The sequence below is a fragment of the Polyergus mexicanus genome, unplaced genomic scaffold (assembly GCF_030449975.1).
Source record: "Polyergus mexicanus isolate NDT 795.1 unplaced genomic scaffold, iyPolMexi1.0 SCAF_9, whole genome shotgun sequence".
NCBI classification, from domain to species: Eukaryota; Metazoa; Arthropoda; class Insecta; order Hymenoptera; family Formicidae; genus Polyergus; species Polyergus mexicanus.
Window position 1 is genome coordinate 9,941,464 of NW_027223329.1, and position 20,210 is coordinate 9,961,673.

Here is a 20,210-nt window from a genome sequence, read left to right on the forward strand (position 1 = left end):
ATTGGTCGATGTCAAAGAGTATTCTAGAAAAATACGCGACCCTCGCCAATGGCAAAGCTCGAAATGTAACTTGTTTGTTTATGACGTTGTCGTGACGGTCTGAGAATGATGAAGAATGATTGAGAGAGACAAGCTTGAAAACTTGAAATCGTAAATTATACTGTGAAGAGTCATGATGTCAAAAACAAGGTTCGTGTAGTTAAAAAATGAAACGAATTGTGTCGTGACGTTTTATGAGGGGCGTCCTGTGCTTAATCGAAGAACGCTCAAGCTTTAAAACTATCGTTAAAAAATATCCGCGTATCCAAATGGTTACGATCTCGCATTATTATAACCTACGCCGTATATGCGAACTTTGTATCAGCTGATGGGCTCAATGTAACTAAGCGCACAATTTTCCGCCGGATTGTCCAAACATTTCATTTCCACAACTTACCGGAGGAAAATTTCGTCATGGCAGATCTCGCTTTAGGGGAGCTCAGTAGTGATCAGACTGAGAAAGTACTCCAATTCCAGGTACTTTTATCGTCAGGCTTTTCATTTTAAGATCACGAGAATCGAAATTTATCCTCGTATTATCACGACATGACATAACGATTGTTTCCAGGATCTCACCGGTATTGAGGATCTATCAGTATGCAGAGATGTTTTGCAGAGACACAACTGGAATCTGGAGGTCGCTGTTCAGGTATGCTGCATTATTTTCCTTAAATCTCGATTCACTTTTATAATCTGATACAAGATAATTAAAGAATATCTCTCTTCTCTTAATAATAAACAAATTAGCATATTAGCATATTTATCATTATTTCATTTATATATGTATCGCTAATAGATAACATATATATATATATGCAAAGTTTCAATTTGTGTAATTCAAATGACTGTATTGTAGGAACAATTAAATTTATATGAAGGTAGACCATCCATGTACGCACAGGATTCGCGTGCTCGTCCGCCACAAGTTGTAGATGACAGTAGTTCGAGAATTTATTTTAGTTATCCAGGAAGTTCTGGTGGAGGCGGTGGTCTCTTATCCTATATCTTTTCTATGTGTTACAACATAGTAAGCAGCATCCTACAGTTGTTGTTTGCAATATTTAGGAGGAACATTAGACCTGGTAAATAATAGATGTGATAAGAAACAGTCGGTTTTATTATTTTAGTACATTTCTTTTTCTTTTTTTTTTCTATTCTTTCTCATTCTTGTTTAAATTTAAATTTTCAATTCTAATTTTTCAATATATATATTTTCTATTCAAATTTTATGCAATAATTTTAATAGCATAAATTTATAAAAATTGATTTCAACAATTTATAAGATTTTGGTAATTATTTTTTTTTATTGTGTATATATATATATATATATATCGATTTATAATTTGTACACTCCAATTGAAGCCAATATATAATCTTTTAAGTATCCTCCGATCCAGTGGAAGATGTAGTCAACTTCATTAGGTCTTACGAGGAGCGTTACAGTAACATTCATCCAGTATTTTATCAAGGCTCATACAGCCAAGCTCTTTCGGATGCAAAACAAGAATTAAGATTTTTATTGGTATACTTGCATAAAGATGAGACACAAGAAGTTGATCAATGGTGCAGGTAATCTTGCGATAGCAAATTACTTCCGAGATGAAAATAGCATTTATACACATACATACATATCATAAATGATATAATGTGGCAAGAAGTGTGCCTTCCTTCCAGAAATACGCTGTGTGATCCAGAAGTGATACGGTACATAAACACACATACTTTGTTCTGGGCATGTAATGTAAAATCTGGAGAGGGTTACAAAGTTGCGGAAGCGCTGAAATCGGGTTCATATCCCTTCTTGGCACTTATCGTGCTGAAAGACAATAGAATGACAATAGTCGGTCGGTATGTAGTTAATTCGTTTATATGCGCTTTGAAATAAATATTTATATATCTGTCTAAATGTTCGCGATTTAATTAATATGAATGTTTCTTTTATTTTTTGTACAGATTAGAAGGTGCACCATCTTCTGCTGATTTAATATCGCGTTTGCAAACAATCGTAGAACGTAATGAAATTCATTTGATCCAAGCACGTCGGGATAGGTAAATACGAATAAAAGAGAATCCCCAGAAAAAAAAAAACGGGATATATCTGGCATTTGATCAAAACTTGCGTTTTTTTTTGAAAATCTATTGATACATAAAAATTGAGAAATTAGCGTTATCTATGAAAATTATGTTTGTATGGATATTTTAGAGCAGAGCGTAGCGCGGCGCAATCGCTCCGACAGCAACAGGATCGCGCTTACGAGGAGTCGTTACGCGCGGATCAAGAGAAAGATCGCAAAAGAGAAGAGGAGCGAAGAGCGCGGGAGGAGAAAGAGGCCCGAGAGAAGGAACAATTGAACGCTCAAGAACTAGAGATACAACGTATACGGCTCGAGAAGAAGCTTACTATTAGCAAAGTACCCTTCGAGCCGGAACCATCTAATCCTAACGCATGTCATCTTCAAATTAAGCTTGGAGAAAGGACGATGAAAAGAAGATTCCTTATGACTGACACAGTTGAGGTAATTCACACGCGATGAAATCGTATAAATATATAGATTAGAAATATTATTACTTATATAGTTGATGTGCAAGATGAAACATTTGCAAAAATTATTTGCATTTGGTATTCGCATCTGCTTGAAAGTTTCTCTAATAAGTACTCGCCAGATTGACTGACTTTTATCATTGTAAAAAATATAAAACTATATTTTTTTTCTTTCTCTCTCTTTCAGGACGTTTATCACTGGATATTCAGCCAGTCAGATTCTCCGGCGAGTTTTGAAATAACAACGAGTTATCCCAGAAGAATTATCTATCCTTGTAGAGATATTTTAACTCTATTGGATGCCGGCTTAACTCATAGAGAGGTCTTGCACATCAATGATCTAGATGATTAATTACGATCGTTATTTCGATACAATATTCTTCGAATTTTAGTGTCATTCCATGGGAAAAATGATACTGTTGTAAGAAACACTTATCAAGAGATAATAGGATCATGCGCGCGACCATGTATACACACGCAAAATACACATGCGCGCGCACGCACACACACACACACACACACACACACACACACACACACACACACACATATATATATATATATATATATATATATTTGATACATTCTAGTACTTTATGTGAGATATAACTTACTGTATACAAAAGAAATATGATTACGATTACGTACGATTATCATGAAATATACAAAAATTATAAAAATCAAAAAAAAAAGAACAAAGTATGTATTTGTTACATTACAGTTCATTAAAATTACCAGTGTTAATAATTGATACATTTATAGTGCGCTACTGCACTCATCAAAAAACACATTTCGAATAGTAATAAAAAGTTATATAAAAGTAAGAATGCCTATTATATATTAAAAACTTTCTGTATAATAAATGAGCGATTTCGTAAACGAAAATTGTACAACAAACTCTATTTCTTTTATATCTGCTGATTAAATGTTCTCAACATTAAGAAGCATAAATGTGATATGTATATAACATATAAACACTTTTTCAACATTGGAAAAATTTCGACACATACTTAATTTCGTTTTCCTTGTTCATTTCCATTCGTTTTCTTTGTTCGTGAAATGTACACTGATTTTAATATAGATAAATATAAAAAGAAGCATTTTGCGTAATATTACGCGTTTAAAGCACAATCAAACATCGCATTCGTTGTTAATCTCGTATATCTAATTATAATATATGTATAAATAATTAGTATTGAGAAAAAATAAATAGTAGTTTATCTATAATCTAAGCTACATATCAATAGTAATAGTAAAATTTTCAACAGAAAATACTTATCGACTGATTGTAGTATTATATTCGATAGTACTCGCGCATATAGCTATTGTCCTTGAATACGCGAGAACGTGATAAAAATAATAAAAAAAAAAAAAAACACCAACCTTATCAGTTATCAACCGGTATCGTCACATTTATTTATAAAACGATGACAAAAGTATCCGTTTCACAATTTTACGCAATTGTTGTCTGCTATTATAAGTAATATATTCTTTTTCTTTCTTTTTTTTATGCTGTCATAATGTATATATGCATATAAAAGATTAATACATTCCCGTTCTGATCAAAATTTTTTCTTCTAATTTCAAGATATATATTTTTTTGGAGTTTTATATAATGTACATTTAGCTTTGGATTATATATACATCGTTTCGTCATATTATGCTGTATGTATTTACAGTAAGTGGGCGTAAATATGATTGTGAAAGCAGAAATATTCCATACCCTGTTAGTGACATTTATCGATATTTTTGTCAATTGTTGAAAATTTTGAAATTGTTGCTAAAAAAGCTAAGAATTTGTTGCTTACTATTATGACACATTAGCAGATTTGATAAAGGTCCTATACAATATTCTATCAATTTGCTGTTTTGTAATATAATATTTTTCTGTTATATTTTTTAACAAATACCAATATAAAATACCAACACATGTTAACGTAGTATGGAATACTACTGAGATGCAGAAAAGAATTATCTGTTAGATCTTTTTGACATTCTATTTCGAATTTTTAGATTTTGGCGATGTCTTTGCTCTTTCCTTGGAGTATTGCGCGCGACTGTATGCACGCAGAGTGTTATATACTTTATTGTTCAGTTTGACATCAAATCCACCTGTATCTCCTGTGTGGATACCTGGTGGAAACTGTAACACCCGACAAGCATTTATTCTGGAAGACATTAACATGTCATGTTTTGTAATAATCTGAGAATCTTTGCCAATCTTCTTATAACCACAACGTGGTATTGAAGCATATTCTTTCTCTATGCTCTGAAAAAATTAATATACAGCATATTTTTTACAACATGCAATACAATATATAAATAAGTTCTTAATCTATATAATGTTTTATATATGTCTCATTGCACACAACACTTACAACAAAACGATCAAAGTCTCTGTTGCTATCATCCATATTAGAATCTGCATTTTCTTCATCCTTAGTATCATGCGAAGAGTTACGGTAATTACTATACGAAATACTCACTGAAAGAAAAGAAATAATTTTAAATAGTCGCGCGCATGCATACTATTTCTTTTTTTCTATCACCTTTCGAATCACGATTAAATTTATCTTCTGTGCGCTTTAACATCGTATCGTACTCCCAATTAAATTGTGCTTGCAATAAATACGCTATAACTTTATCACTACTGGTATCGCTCGCATCATACGTTTCTCCCATATTTTTGTCTGTCTTTTTGTTCGCGCCATCGTCATTGAAATATTGTTTCAATTCTCTGTGTGTGGCAATACAAAAATAATTTTAGACACGAAATCACATAAATCGAACGCGTCAATTCTATGTTTTGATTCCAATTTTGAAAAACGTTAACATAACTTGAGATAATATTATAATAAAACGAAGGTCACATCATCGCGCGCATTTCGTTGAAAATCATTAATCTTATAATGTGATAAATTATCAGAATGTGTAGCAATGCTCAGTTATATATTTCTCACGATAGACGCATTGTGTGCGTCATAAAAAATTAAAAGTATCAATTATTTTTTATATATGAAAATTATTCGATACAGATAACCGATTCGTCGCAGGAAAGGAAGTTGGGATATTTATATACCTTTCTTGCATACTCGCGGCCAGCTGTTCTGATGTGATATCCAATAGATTGACAGGATTCTCTAAGGGTTGTATTTTCGCCCATACTTTCGGAGTTGCCATTGTTTTAATTAATAGGTATATTTGATCGAAATGAGACTGAAATTGTACGGTATGAATACGATCGACGATCACTAAGAAGTTGAGGAATGAGAAGGAATACAATACGTACAAGATACGCGACTCCTTCGTCAAAACACCGTTCTCCTTGTCGTTGGGAGAACGTCAGACATCAGAGACGTCAGAGTCAGAACGTGTTGTCCGAATAAACGTTTCATAACGTACTCGGCAATCCGATAAAACAGTGTCAGCTGTGTAATCTCCCTCGGGATTGAATTTATCGACGGTGAAAAAAAATTTCTATAATCTCACTTATCAACTATCGATAACAAACTGCTTTAATGTATCTCTAAAATAGAACGCGCAATCATATTTTTATACGATTAGTTTTCTATGAATAAATCGATTTTAGCATAAAATTTTATTGCATATAAAAAATTGTGTATCCGTTATAAAAAAAAACTGTCATATATTCCTTTGAATTGATTATATGCTTATTAAAAATACATCTCTCTCTTCATTTTCTATTTCTATTTTATAATACACACGCACACGCGCGCGCGCGCACACACACACGCATATACACACACACATACACAACATATCTATTTATTGAACATTAAAACGAGTAATATATATTATTTAATCCTCATTACCAATTACATATATGCTTTTAAGGTACAATTTGTTAGTAAACAAACACATTTTTAATTATTATTAATTTATTCCAGTAGATCTAATACATACACAAACCGATTCTTTTTTTTGTTTTTTTAATAATATTCCATTCACTCCATTTCGCGTATCTCAAATCGTCCTCCAAATTCCATAGCTAAACTCTAAAACCTAATCTTAGAAACTTAGCTATGCCAAAAGCAATGGTTTGGCAAGTTTATTAACGAGAAAGTAAAGTGGTTCTGTATAGTTTTTGAAACAGGGTAGAAAAAGACTGAATAATACACGCGTATGCTTATTTAAAATCGTCAATATTTGGTAGTACGATCGTATTAGTTTACTCTATGGTAATGCATGGGGCACGGCTGGTGTCTCTCAAATTTACAAGTTTAATATATTGTAAATCGTATATTATCGGATGGTTTTTTTATAAATACGATGATCTAATATTATGTACAGAGATATTATCGGTGTCATACGTGTAAAGATAGCTTCTATACTTATTTTCAAACTATACGAACATTAACAAAATGCACAATGCCATATTACGGCTTCGATTTTAGTATAAAACAAATCTGCTCATCCAAAAGAGAATAAAAATGACCCGCTCTTTTTCTAACATAATAAAAACGCATTCGTAAAGAAGGTAAAAAAAATTTATTTTGGACAATCGTTGTTCCTTTCTTATCGAAAGCGCGAGATAATTCTCCAAATTATCCTAAAGAGTACCTAAAATAACTGAGACGTAGGGAAATGAATTACATCGTATCGAAATTATACCCATGCATTACGATAGTGCATATTACGCGGTAAAGTTCCCTCAACTACTTGTCAAATGTCAGTCTTGACCTAATCTGATTGCCGTCGTTCATTTGCAGTGAACGTACAAATTAAAATAAACCGTGACCCTTAAAATACCGAGTGTGAATGTTGTAAAAGTTTACCGCGCTTACACGTAATCTATTGTCGCAAAAATTTGACATAAATAAATTACAAGTGACAAATTATTTGAATTAGCGCACCTTAAAGGTAACGACATGGAGATTTGCATTGAATAAAAAGGTCTTAAATAGACTTAAGTAAATAATGTACTCCGGTACTCTTACGTGTGCGATACATTAAAAGCTAAACGGGATGTATAAATCATATATTCTTAAAAGAGAATCTTAAGAAAATAACCTATGTCATTTCCTATAAAGAACGTATGTATAAATACAAAGAATGTGAACTCTTGAATCTAGATGCCGAATGTACACATAATAAATACAGAAGTAATATGCAACTCGTAATTTATAAAATATTATGTTTTTACGCGCTTGGAAATCGCCTCGTATTCTTTTTCTAGAAAAATTCAGCTAAAAACTGCAATTTACGAAAAATAATATTACAGCGCAAAACGATTATCTCGCGGGACAGTTCGATTTGCGCTATTTTTAGTCCTTGTTTGAGCCATTGTGTTCCAGCACTTAATATTCAGGCTATAACGTAAATAATATATTCGTTACACACAGAAAATCAAAGATTGCATTTAAAAATTCATAGTCAAACAATCAATAATCATCTTGTTTATATCTTTGTAAATAACTGTTACAATATCACATTCGATCTACCATTATTATAAATATATCACGAACCTGTAAAACCTTGCGGTGGTTGCCCGGGTACTGAGTATTGTGGTCGGAAGTTTCCGAAATTAGCTGCACCCGCGAAGGTGGCCGGCAATTGTCCTCCGGAGAAACCGGCCGGGAATTGTTGCGCCAGCAATGCGGCTTGACCCGTCTGAGAAGTGCTACCGCCAGGTGCCGTTGCCGCTAATCGGCTCAATATAGATCTTTCGGACATCTGGAGTCTCTGAGCAACCGGTGGAATGCGAGCTAATGTCGCCGGCAAGCGGCTGACATCCGATTTCATGTCGGAGAGCAATTCCTCTAACTGATTTAACACCTATAAAAGTACAGTTCCCACATTAAGAAATCTTTGATATTCACCAAATCTTTTTGAGAACATTTGTTTTGAACATGTAACACAATTTATAGATTTATTAATCGAACCAACCTTATGTAGCACAGCATTCGCCGGTTTATTACCAGCAAGGCTCTCTTTACTAAGATGTTGATGGGATTCGGCAAGACATTCGACTTCAGCGAAACGCGCATTAAGACTCATGGCAGGATGATTAGGATCTTGCGTAAGATTCAGATAAGCGGCTCGCCTCAACTGCTCTTCTATTACCAACGCTTGTTCTAAGAGTTTAAAGCGTCTTGCCAGGAATTTATTTTTTATTTCCAAAAAATTGCCTTTTCCCATATCCATCTTAAATGGCTCGTTGATAATTGCAAATCTACAATAAGTACAGTAATAAAATATGATTAAAAACCAGACAAATTGAATAATGACAATCGTTAAATCATAATCTTGAAATTAGAGTTTATAGATTATTCTGCGATTTGGAGTTATAGAAATAAATGCTATCTAAGTACTCGATATTTTTAACAATCGTAGGAAATATAATAAGAATAATTAAAGCAATGGTATTATTATCGAAGATATTTGTATTTTTGGAAAGTTTTTATATTACCGAATATCGTTTTGTATATCTTGCCAGCGTCCATAACCGTGAGTGACGATACCAGCTAGAAGCCAATAATCATGTCGGCGATGCCAGATATCATATTCGCGGCCTGGCACAGCAGCTTTCTCCTCGTTCAGCCAAAGTGTATGTAATTCCGTGAATCCGCCGTCGGCTATATTAAACATAAACTTACGCTTAGGCTTTACCATATCTGGATCACAGTCCTTTACATCTTTTTCTTTATCTTTCTCCTACAAAAAAAGTAGCATAAATTAAGCTGCTTAAATACACGCTTCTTTATCTAGTATCCTGCACGAATAAATACCTCTTTCTTCTCAACTTCCTCCTCATCGTCCTTGACAATAACGACATCTTCTTCCGGTTCCGATTTCATCTTATTTTCACTATTTTCCATCTTATCATCATATTTCGTTACAATCTTCTCATCTTTCGCATCAGACTTGTCCTTCTCCTTTTCTGCGGTATCCGTCTCAGCATCCTTTTCCTCCTTTTTAGCATCCTCCTTTTCCTTATCTTTCTCGGAGTTCATTTCATCGTCCTCTTTCTTCGAGTCTTCTTTAGAATCTTTCGCATCGCTACCCTACAATAAAAGATAATTATCCATTAACATTTATTTATAGGAAATGATATTTTAAGATTTACTTTTCTGATCAAATAAACAATATTTCGCGGCTTTTGGAGGATTCGATCCATCTGATACAAACCTCTTTATCCTTGGATTCATCTCGAGATTCTTTAGCTTCCGAAGAATCGGAATTTGCTTTGTTAATCTCGTTGCTCGTACCAGAGATCAAAGTAGGGGTAGGCGTAGCAGCGGGGCTAGGACTGGGAGCATTTGAGGTAGCCGGTGTAGCACTGGTACTACTAGTACCAGTCGCTGCATCTCCGACACCTTCCATTTTTACAGGTTCCACTGGTTTGCGTATCATTTCCGGCATCGAATAATAGCCATTGATGTGTTCAAATTCTTGAACCTAAACAACATATATCCTGTATCCTATGCTTTTAATACGGGGGAGGGAGAGGAGGGGGACGAGTTAAAAATGGCGCTTCATCATGCAATTGATACCTTCTTTCTAATCAAAGACATCACGCCGATTCTCGTTAGTACATGCTGTCGACTAAGACCCTCTCTCGGAACACCATCAGCAAATGTTTCCGCATTATCGGCACCTGGTTCGCAGAGATGTCGCATAAAGAGCGAAACATAGGCTTTGAAATTCTTCTCAGATTTACCACGTAAGTCGCGTACCAACCTGAATGATAGAGGATTTTAGATAAAAAATTGTATTACTATATAGGACAAATATTATAAGTTAAATAATACAAAATAATAGCAACTATATATAGCTTCTATTTCATAATATATTGCAATGTTGTAATACACTAATACATGCATAGCATTCACGATACATGTTCATGTTAAATATAATAAAAAATTGTACAAGGCGATTCTAAAACATAGATATGTCGTGATAATAACTATATAAAGTAAAGCAACTAACCATTGAGAATTGAAAGCGTCTTGCGGTGGCATTCCATAGCGCATAATTGCATTGAGGAATGCTTTCCGTTGTCTAGCATTAAAACCTAGTACCTGTGAAAAATATACATGTAAAAACGCAAAATAATTGTAATGTTTATTTTTAATTAAAGTGAAAATTATTTCGTTTTTATTCTTAGATCTTTCTTTTTTAAACCCACACAAATGAAATGTAGAGATATATGTGAAAAGAACATGTATAAAGTATATATCATATTTTTTTTAAACAAATACTAACCTCAATATTTCCATTTACTCTGGCAAGTAGAGGCGGTAAAGGTCTGTCCTTTTCGTCGCGTCTCTCCAATCTTCGTCTGCTTCTACGAGATAATAAATCTCCGTCTCCTTTCTCATCGAAATCGTCGTCCTCTTTATCGTCGTCGCTGGGCGCACTAAAGTCACTATTATAATCTGATAGATTTTCTTGCCATGGTTGGTCATCTCTGGCGCCTTGATCGCCGGTTACACCACCGTCAGTATAATTAACTTGCTTTCGTACTCGTTTACCTACGATTAATTCGACATACATAAACATTTGTCTATCTTTTATGTATCGATATTATTTGAAAATATATTTTTATACATCAATATAAATTTACCTTTTCCAAGCGTTCTAGCGATATCCTCCTGTTGCTGTTCGTAATGGTGTCTAAGAAGTTTAATCCAATATGCTGGATCTGTATTCTCTGCTTCTTGTTTTATTATCTCAGTATCCGCCTCTTCCTCTGTCTCACCTTCCTTCGTCACATATGAGGCAACTTTGAAAGAACTTAAGTACTCATTGGCCCAATTCTCTTTCTGCTCGATACCTTCCTTGCTTCTATCTAACAATTCAGCAACAGCTTTGTCATCGTAATGTATAGCTTCGTCCTCCTTACCTTCTTCTTCTTTGAACAATTCTTCCGTACCTAGCATGAAACAAATGCATTATTGAATTTATCATAATTATATAACAGGATAACCTATAATAAACAATTGACAGAATTTGACAGTAAATATTTTCAATTAGCAGATATTTTATAATTGCAATGGATTAACAATAAGAATTAGAACTTACCGAAACGTAAGATATCGTCGAGTTCCTGTTTACTAAAATTGGCGCCTTTGCCGCCCATGCCCGGTCGTACGACTAAATGAGTGAGCATCATTTTGCGCTTGGCTACTTGCGTCACTCTTTCTTCCACAGAGTTACGCGTGACGAATCTGTAGATCATAACTTTGTTAGCCTGGCCTATCCTGTGAGCTCTGCTAAATGCTTGAATGTCGTTGTGCGGATTCCAATCAGAATCATAAATAATCACGGTATCAGCTGTTGCTAAATTGATACCTAAACCACCAGCACGCGTGGAAAGCAAGAAGACAAACTGCTGCGCACCTACAAATAAAGTTTTGATTAAAAAACAAATAAAAGATGTCTTTTCTTTTTTTGTGTCTTATTATTTCACTTTATATATAATAAAATTAATAGATAAAGATAAGTTTATTTTTAAATATAGAAGAAGATATAATCTTGTACAAAACAACTGGATAATTATATATAAAATAATTTTGAAAATGCTTACCAGGAGCGTTAAATCTATCGATAGCCTCTTGACGTTGCGAACCCGTTATATTACCATCTATTCTTTCGTATTTGTATCCTTCACCTTCCAAATAATCCTCAAGAATATCCAACATCTTGGTCATTTGAGAAAATATAAGGACTCGATGTCCATCATCTCGCAATTTCTTGAGCATTTTGCTCAATAAAACCAATTTGCCAGCCGCTTTAATCAATGCTGATGTTTCATAACTTCCATTCGGTCCAGTTGGTGCTTCTTGCGATGCAGCGGGGAACAAGTACGGATGGTTACAGCATTTCTTAAGATCCATCATTATATTTAGCAATGATACTTGTTGACCACCTCCTTTTGGATTCAGAGCTTCAAAATTTCTTGTCAATATGTATTTGTAGTATTTCTTCTGCATTGGTGATAATTCGACACGTACGATAAATTCAGATTTGCTAGGCATATTCTGTAAAAGAAACACATGCCTGTTGTAATATCAACAACATAATATAAGACACTAATAGATAAAGAAATATATAATTGTATCTGAAGATGTAAATATCATTCATTAATAAAATTAATAAATATTTATTTAATTAAATTAAATGATATTTAATTAATTAAATTAATTAGTAATATTGTAAAACATTTAAATTTCTAGATTTATCTCATAATTTTATGAAAAAATGATGAAATAGTTTAAACCTGTAACATATTACATAATCTATACAGAAAAGTTACCAACCTTCAGTACATCAGCTTTTAATCTCCTTAACATATGTGGACCAAGCATTTCGTGTAGCTTCTTGACTTGTTCTTCCTTCGAGATATCAGCAAATTCGTTTTGAAATGCCGCCAGATCATTAAATTTGTCGCGGCATAAGAAATTTAACAAATGAAACAATTCCTCCAAATTATTCTGCAGTGGTGTACCAGTCAATAAAAGTTTATATGCAATATTATAAGAAGCTAGTAATCTGAAGAACTTGGATTGATTAGACTTCAATCTGTGAGCTTCGTCCACGACTAAAACGGCCCAATCAATAGAGCCTAAACATGCCGAATCTATGGAGATAAGTTCATAGCTGGTAAGTAAAACATTAAACTTGATTGATGATGACCGGATTTTGGAAGCGCGTCCGCTACGCACAGCGCCTTCTTCGAATGATAATTCATTCTCCCGAATCACAATACGACTATCTTTGTCGCCTATAAGAGAAAAATTATATTTTATCACACATCCATTTATTAAATACACATACACATTAAAATTTGTTATTAAAAAAATTATGACTAACCAACATAAGTAACACAATAAAAATCAGGTGCCCAAGTCTCAAATTCACGTTCCCAATTAATGATAGTCGACAAGGGAACAGAGACCAGAAAGGGACCTTTACAGTGGCCTTCCTTATATAAGGAATATAAGAATGTTATAGTCTGGATAGTTTTTCCCAGACCCATTTCGTCGGCCAAGATAGTGTCTATGCCCTGGCCCCATGAATATCTCAACCAATTCAAGCCCTATAAATTAAGATCGTAGAAATGTAGAACGCGAATGTAGAAACTCGAAAAAAAAAATTTTTGTATCTCTTCTTAATGCTTACTTCTAATTGATAGGGATGCAATTGCATTCCGGTTTGATCCAAATATTCTGGTTGTCTCTCATATTTCTTCTTGAGATCCGTTGTAGGTTTATCTGGTGGTGGTGTATATCGTTTTGGAGTCCTCTCCTCGTCATCAATTAGCTCGCGCGTTTTCGATTTCTTTCCTTTACCTGAGATTGCATTTCATTTCTATTACAAGAACACAAGAGACCTCACGTGCGAGTAGCAAAACTAAATCTGATATTTTTGTCCTTACCCTTTTTTCCTTTACGTGATGAATTAACATCGCAACAGTTTGCAGCTCTCAAATCTAGATAATATTCTATGGCCTGTTTCAAGCCAGGGATGTCCTCGTGTTCGTCTTCCCACGTCGCCTGATCATAACCAAGTTCTCTCCATTTCACGAGATACGTCGCCCTGCCATCTCTTTGCAATCGATGATTGATTACTCTGTGAACTACCAGCCATTCTGGACGCACACCATAACGATAAAAACGTTCCTCCAAATTGTAGTCGTCCCTGTTGGTAGCACCATCCTGTTCTTTTAAACGCTTCACGCGTGAATCGCTCTCATCCAATGGTTCCTCCAACTTCGGCGGTTCGTCCATGTCGTATTTACGATAATAATTTCTGATTATATAAAAATCCATATATCGTGATTATACATATTTATGTATAAATTGAACAAGTAATATCGTTGCTGAAAAAGTGTCTTACCTATACATAAGTGGATGAAAAACATCAAGCTGCAATTCTGTTATCCAGTCGCAGTGCCAGTAGGACATGTCTGCCCACTTGACGAAGAATTCGCGCATTTTTCTTTGCTTAGGCGCAGCCTTGCTTGTAGAAGGTTCCTCCGACGGTGTATCCGAGCATTCTTTCCATCTCCAGGTTAATATTTTTGCCACTAATAAACAGAAATAAAAATTAAAAAAAACGTTTAAATTACTAAAATAAACTATATTATATATCTTCTTAAGCATTACTAAAGAGATATAATATGTTTATAAACCTACCTCTTCCTCTTAGTGGTGGACAAGAACATCTAGGGCATTTCCAATCACCATCAGGAATCTCTGATAGAGGAGGATTCAGGCAATGTGTGTGATATGCGCTTGTACAACTGTCGCAACACAATAATTCTCCACCATCTTTGCATACTCTACAGAACTCCATATGTTCATCATCATCTTCTGCTGCACCTGAAGATACAAATATAATTGTAGTTATATATCACTCAATGACAAGTAGTTGCAAGACTCATTTAGATAGGAGCAAGGAAAATCAGGTTGGTATGTGCGAGGATACGGATACCTGCAATACCTTCTCCTTCGCAATGAGCACAACTCCATTTCCCTTCAGGTGTTTCCTCCAATTCAGGCTCTAAGCATACTAAATGATACGCTCTTGGACATGTGTCGCACAATATAATTTCCCCCCCTTGTTGACATACTTCACAATAATCCTGATGGTCAGTCTGTAGAAAGCAAAAAGAAAAAAGAAAATAATTAACCTATTTTTTAATTAGATAGAATAATTTACAGAAAAAAAGATATCTATGAAATCGAAACATAATAATTAAGCATATTTAAAGCATGTTGCATGAGTAATTATGCCGCTTTAAATATTACTAAAGAGAAAAAAGAAACACACATTTATAATTATTTTAAGGCAGAGTCAGACAACGTAGCGTATGCGTTCTTGAAGTTTTCTAAATATTCATTTGTGTGTGTGTGCATATGTATAACATGTTTTCACCACCAACTTTTTTATATATTAATTTATATATACATATATACATATGTACATATATGTATATATATGCATGTATATATATCAAGTATCAGAAATGTTATATTCTTTATAACAAATTTATAAATTTATATATCTCAAGTTGTCTCTAATTATCAGTAAGAGTTAACATTATAAGAGATTTAAATGTATATATTCAAATGAAAAGAATCGCAATTGTGATAATATTAATAAGCACAATAATTAGACATGCGTCGACATTGGCAAATTATAAATAAATCTCCAAGCTTTTAGTATGAGAATGATGATTATAACGTGGCAGTCCATGATTTGCAAGCACGTTTAAAACAACAATGAACGCATAAGCAGATGCTGTGTAACTCTACCTGGAGACCTTCCTCTCCATCCGGAAACTTGGAAGTAGTTTTTGTTTTTTTCTTTTTCTTCGTTTTATTGCCGATTTTGGTTTTCGCCTTTCTGCGAACTGGTGGCTCGGCCGGCGGTTCGACACCGCTCTCGTCGACGCTGCCTTTGTTACCCTCGGCACCAGAAGGATCCTCCGCATCGGCCAACATCTGCTCAAATTCCATATCAGAATCCGCTGCGGAGCCTGCTGCGCTACCTTCCGCTTCCTCGTCCTAAATAAAATTCAGTCATAATAGAATACTTATATATAAAATTAATGTCGTGCAAAAATTAATTCAAACGCATCTCACACATACTGAGCTTCCTCTTTTACGTTTTCCAAGTTTAATCTTAAGCGTCGGAACTTTCGACGCTTTTTTGCCTTTTTTCGCTCTCGAGCTGCGGGACTTTTTCTTTCTATCACTATCCTCGTCGTCTTCCTCCTCGTCCTCGGCTTCCTGCATAGCGCCACTTCGATTTGCTCTAGCATTTCTACTATCGTCATCAATATTTGTGGATGAGACATCCGCGTCTGGTTGCGTATGTGGATTTAATTCAGAGAAATCACGCCATTTTGCTGCCACCAACATCATAAGTTTTGACATTGGAACCTAATCATTCAAAACAAAGAGATTGTTACTAAAGTAAATGTACTATAGTCAAGAAATTATCATACTAAATGCGAAATGTATGATTATGGCTGACATGGCATAAAGAATAATAAAATGTACATACTTTTGGATTTTCTTTCGCTAAAAGTGGTCTGACGTGTTGTTGGAACAGCTTGTATGTTGTCAAGTTTTGGAAATCAGCATCAGAATACTCAATTTGTACATCTGTTAAGCCAAATGTGTTGCACACTTCTTCAATTGTGGGCATGCCTGTTGTCGGTTCTTGGCTCTGAGTGGTCGGTGCGCTATGGCTGGAGGATTTTCTGGATGATGACTTTCTGCTTTTTCTATTGATGGCATAGTCGCTATCCTCGCCAGCCGCATCGCCTGCTTCACCACCGCCACCGAAATCGCTTTCCTATAATAACGAAAATATTAAATAATATAAACACATTATCTTTGCTAGATGATTTTTTAAAGTAATGATATATGATCTTATACAACAAGTAAATGTATGAGAAAAATATACTTACATCCCCAGAATCGGATTTTTTCTTTTTCTTTTTCTTCTTTCCCTTCTTATCCTCGCTACGTGCTTTCCGCTTCTTTCCTTTCTTCTTTTTTCGCTCTTCTGGTTCATAATCATCATCTTCTTCCTGCGCAGAATAATTTTCATTTACAATTTTAAATACCAAGTTCAAAGTATTTAAATCATCATAAAGAAATCATAATTATTACAAAAATAAAAAAATATCAGTTTTCATTATATTATCTATGATTATAAGTTGTAAGTAATATTACTATTACACATTAAACTTAACTTGTAACAGAATATGAAACTTACCAATCTTTGAGATTCTTCAGCATCAGATGAACCATCTACTTGCTGACCAACATTCGATATCTGCCCTCCAGTCTCTTCCATGTCATCCTCTCCTAAAAAAAAACATATTTCAAATTTGTTATTGGAAAATATTTTTAATTTCAATAATTATTGTTATTTTTCATAAGATTTGCACATGTAAAGTAATGTTTTATAAAAATAGGAGTTGATATATAAAGCATACATACATACATATAAAAGATTTCTTTTTTCATAAATATGTGACACAATTCTCTTCTACAATATATTTTACGACTTCTATATCCTTCTGTATGCAAATAATTTTAAACTTTGCAATAATTTTAAAGCAAGTTATAAAATCCTCGATTATATTTGATGTAATAATTTGAAAAAATAATTAAATAAAATTAAAGATATTAAAGATATAAATTCGATTGAACATGGATATTTTAATTTATCACTGAGAAAAATTTGACTTGCAAAGATATTTAATAATGGCCGAATCAATTGTGCTCTATAGTACAATATACGCGACATATCTTTAATAATATGCAACAGCAAAGAAAATTCTGGAAAAGCATCGAAAAGCTGAAAGAAAACAATGAAAAAAAAAAAAAAAAAAAAGAACGCTCCGAATATTATAAAATTCACGATCGGCGGAATCGAAAGAAGGACTCACGCGAACGCCAAAGTGATTTTGAAATTAATCAACGTTCCGCGAATGCTTTGTGCGAGTGTGCGTCCGCCATTTTCTTTAATATAGGCATAACTACATTCTACATTTGACATCAGGCAACACACACACACACACGCATATTATTCGAGCGCGCTTATATGTATGTTCACATGTATTCGCACGTATACGTTAAAATACATAATTTCTTTCCAAGTTTCAACCAAGAATAATTCAAGGAATAATTATAATCGCGTAAAATCCACGTTCATTTGCGGCGAATTTTTAACGAAACTGCGATGGAGGTTAGACGCCGGCTGTATCATTTATAATCATACGTGCGTTCGTGTGCGCATACGAATCACGCGCGCGCAACATGATGCGCGTGTATGTGAAACGCGGATCCATAACTTTTTTTGCGCGAACGCGTGTTACATACATCGTAATATGGCGTAAATGTATAATTACTCTTCGTCGATTGGAAATGTTTCGAACTCGGATATAATTACTAGAGAAAAAATTCAATCTCTTTCATACGCGTAATGTGTCATTAGAGAATATTCACCGATATTTAATAAGCGTTTGTAGCGTTTGAAATTAGAGAGCGTTAAGTTATCTATCGGTTATCATCACGAATACGTGCAACCATGTCAGATTTGCAAATCAACCATGGCTGCGTTCGATTTCTTCGATTCTTAATTACTCGAAATTATGGATATTTATGATTACGTAAAATTCGAATAAAACGATGCTAAAACGAAAGATACGCGATTGTCGAAATAGCGATTCGTAAAAAATCTAGTTTGCTTCGAGAAACGTAGCGTGTAATATTATTTTTACATCATATTCATAAATGATAATCTATTTCTCTCTCTCTCGCTCGCGAAGAGACTTGCCCGGCGATTCTGACCGCGTCGTCGCGACGTTTGACAATCGGCGAAAGAAGGTTAGCGACGCGTGTCTTTCCCTGTCACTCTTTTACGCGAGCGAAAGTTCGCGCGCATTCACGGCCTCGAGATGATTTCGCTTCTCGTTCAGAATTCTCGGGAATGCAGCGTGGCGGCGTCGGCCGATTAAGATGCATCGGCAGCCATTTATGTACCGAAAAGCGCGCGTCCCGCGTTGTATACTATACGTCGCACACCGTCCGGCTCGCACAATTCTCCCGATGCCATTCTCGTATAGCTATGTCTCTTTGTCTGTGTACGCTGTCTCTCTCTTCCTCCTTCACCTTTCTCTCTCTCTCTCTCTCTCTCTCTCTCTCTCTCTCTCTCTCTCTCTCTCTCTCTCTCGCTTCCTCCTTCAACTTTCACACACACTCTCTTTCTCTCTCGCTCTCTCACCTGCGTAGCTTTCGTCCACCTCCTCGTCCGACGCCATTCCTCGGCGAGCACGCTTCTCGGCACCGACGACAAAGCACGAACGTTACACTACGATCACCACGATGACAACACAACGACGACGACGACGATCGTCAAACCCGCCGCTTCGCGATCCGCTCGACGACGTTGACGATCACTACAGCGACTCCGCTTCTCCTTCTCGTTACACCACACTTCTCCTCTCACTTCACTTTTTCTCACGACAATACACTACAGAAATATCAACTTCGTTATGTACAGGCAAGATTTCGGCGTGCTGTGACTAGATATAACTTTGCCGAGATATATATACGTACCTATATTTGAGAGCCTCTTCGCCACTACCGTTTCACTATTGTCGCCGCCGATTCGTCGTTTCTTTTCGTTCTTCCCCCACTCTGTTGCGTTTTCCCCTACTTTTTCTCCTTCTCTCCCGCATCTACTCTATCGCTGATTCGCAATTCGCACGCGAGCGTAAAAAAAAAAAATATATATATATAAATAAAAATAAACATAATATCTTTTTTTTTTTCATTCTCGCTCCAGTCTTTTCTACGTCTTACCTGTCAATTTTAATCTATAATATCGCTACATCGAATCGTTTGACGTTTCCCTTATCTTTAAATGCATATTAGTTAGGTTTTGTAACGTGGTTCTTTCGCATTTTAAGAAAGTTCGTCCATAGATATAAAATATAACAAACGGAGCATTAACTGTCGATATAAGAACAACCAATGAAATATTACCCTAACATAGAAATCCACGAATCGAAAGCTATATTGTTGTAGTAAAATCTGGTACAATCCATTAGCTAAGCGTTTAGTTGTTTTCTCTCTAG

General features: G+C 34.9%; 3 protein-coding genes across 11 annotated transcripts; 1 reads left to right on the forward strand and 2 right to left on the reverse strand.

Annotated features, from left to right (window-relative positions):
• The first annotated feature begins 112 nt into the window (after positions 1-112).
• Positions 113-3,500, forward strand: Faf2 (Fas-associated factor 2). The gene is made up of 8 exons (XM_070301459.1): positions 113-516; positions 608-688; positions 896-1,121; positions 1,422-1,608; positions 1,714-1,887; positions 1,993-2,088; positions 2,243-2,555; positions 2,769-3,500. Exons 1-8 carry the CDS (start codon positions 454-456, stop codon positions 2,931-2,933), a joined length of 1,305 nt encoding a protein of 434 aa, XP_070157560.1. The 5' UTR covers positions 113-453; the 3' UTR covers positions 2,934-3,500.
• Positions 3,415-5,939, reverse strand: LOC138936232 (serine/threonine-protein kinase RIO3). Of its 2 annotated transcripts, XM_070301461.1 has the most exons (5): positions 5,871-5,939; positions 5,661-5,797; positions 5,131-5,318; positions 4,960-5,066; positions 3,415-4,850 (listed from the first exon to the last, which is right to left on the reverse strand). In XM_070301461.1, exons 2-5 carry the CDS (start codon positions 5,759-5,761, stop codon positions 4,578-4,580), a joined length of 669 nt encoding a protein of 222 aa, XP_070157562.1. In that variant the 5' UTR covers positions 5,762-5,797; positions 5,871-5,939; the 3' UTR covers positions 3,415-4,577. The 2 variants fall into 2 exon arrangements, with proteins under 2 accessions (XP_070157562.1, XP_070157561.1); XM_070301460.1 differs by having other exon boundaries at positions 5,661-5,937.
• A 305-nt stretch (positions 5,940-6,244) lies between these two features.
• Mi-2 (chromodomain-helicase-DNA-binding protein Mi-2 homolog) lies at positions 6,245-19,822 on the reverse strand. 8 transcript variants are annotated; one of them, XM_070302339.1, is made up of 26 exons: positions 19,690-19,822; positions 19,355-19,603; positions 17,339-17,430; positions 17,028-17,150; positions 16,619-16,912; positions 16,195-16,494; positions 15,865-16,116; positions 15,041-15,203; positions 14,743-14,928; positions 14,444-14,633; positions 13,983-14,356; positions 13,727-13,896; positions 13,418-13,643; positions 12,865-13,328; positions 12,132-12,585; positions 11,627-11,944; positions 11,169-11,477; positions 10,808-11,076; positions 10,532-10,623; positions 10,096-10,282; positions 9,731-10,000; positions 9,331-9,606; positions 9,012-9,256; positions 8,489-8,774; positions 8,068-8,377; positions 6,246-7,911 (listed from the first exon to the last, which is right to left on the reverse strand). In XM_070302339.1, exons 2-26 carry the CDS (start codon positions 19,389-19,391, stop codon positions 7,907-7,909), a joined length of 5,892 nt encoding a protein of 1,963 aa, XP_070158440.1. In that variant the 5' UTR covers positions 19,392-19,603; positions 19,690-19,822; the 3' UTR covers positions 6,246-7,906. The 8 variants fall into 8 exon arrangements, with proteins under 8 accessions (XP_070158437.1, XP_070158443.1, XP_070158444.1 ...); XM_070302336.1 differs by lacking the exons at positions 19,355-19,603; positions 19,690-19,822 and adding an exon at positions 19,114-19,237 and having other exon boundaries at positions 6,245-7,911; XM_070302342.1 differs by lacking the exons at positions 19,355-19,603; positions 19,690-19,822 and adding an exon at positions 18,018-18,106 and having other exon boundaries at positions 6,245-7,911.
• Between the last annotated feature and the right edge of the window lie 388 nt (positions 19,823-20,210).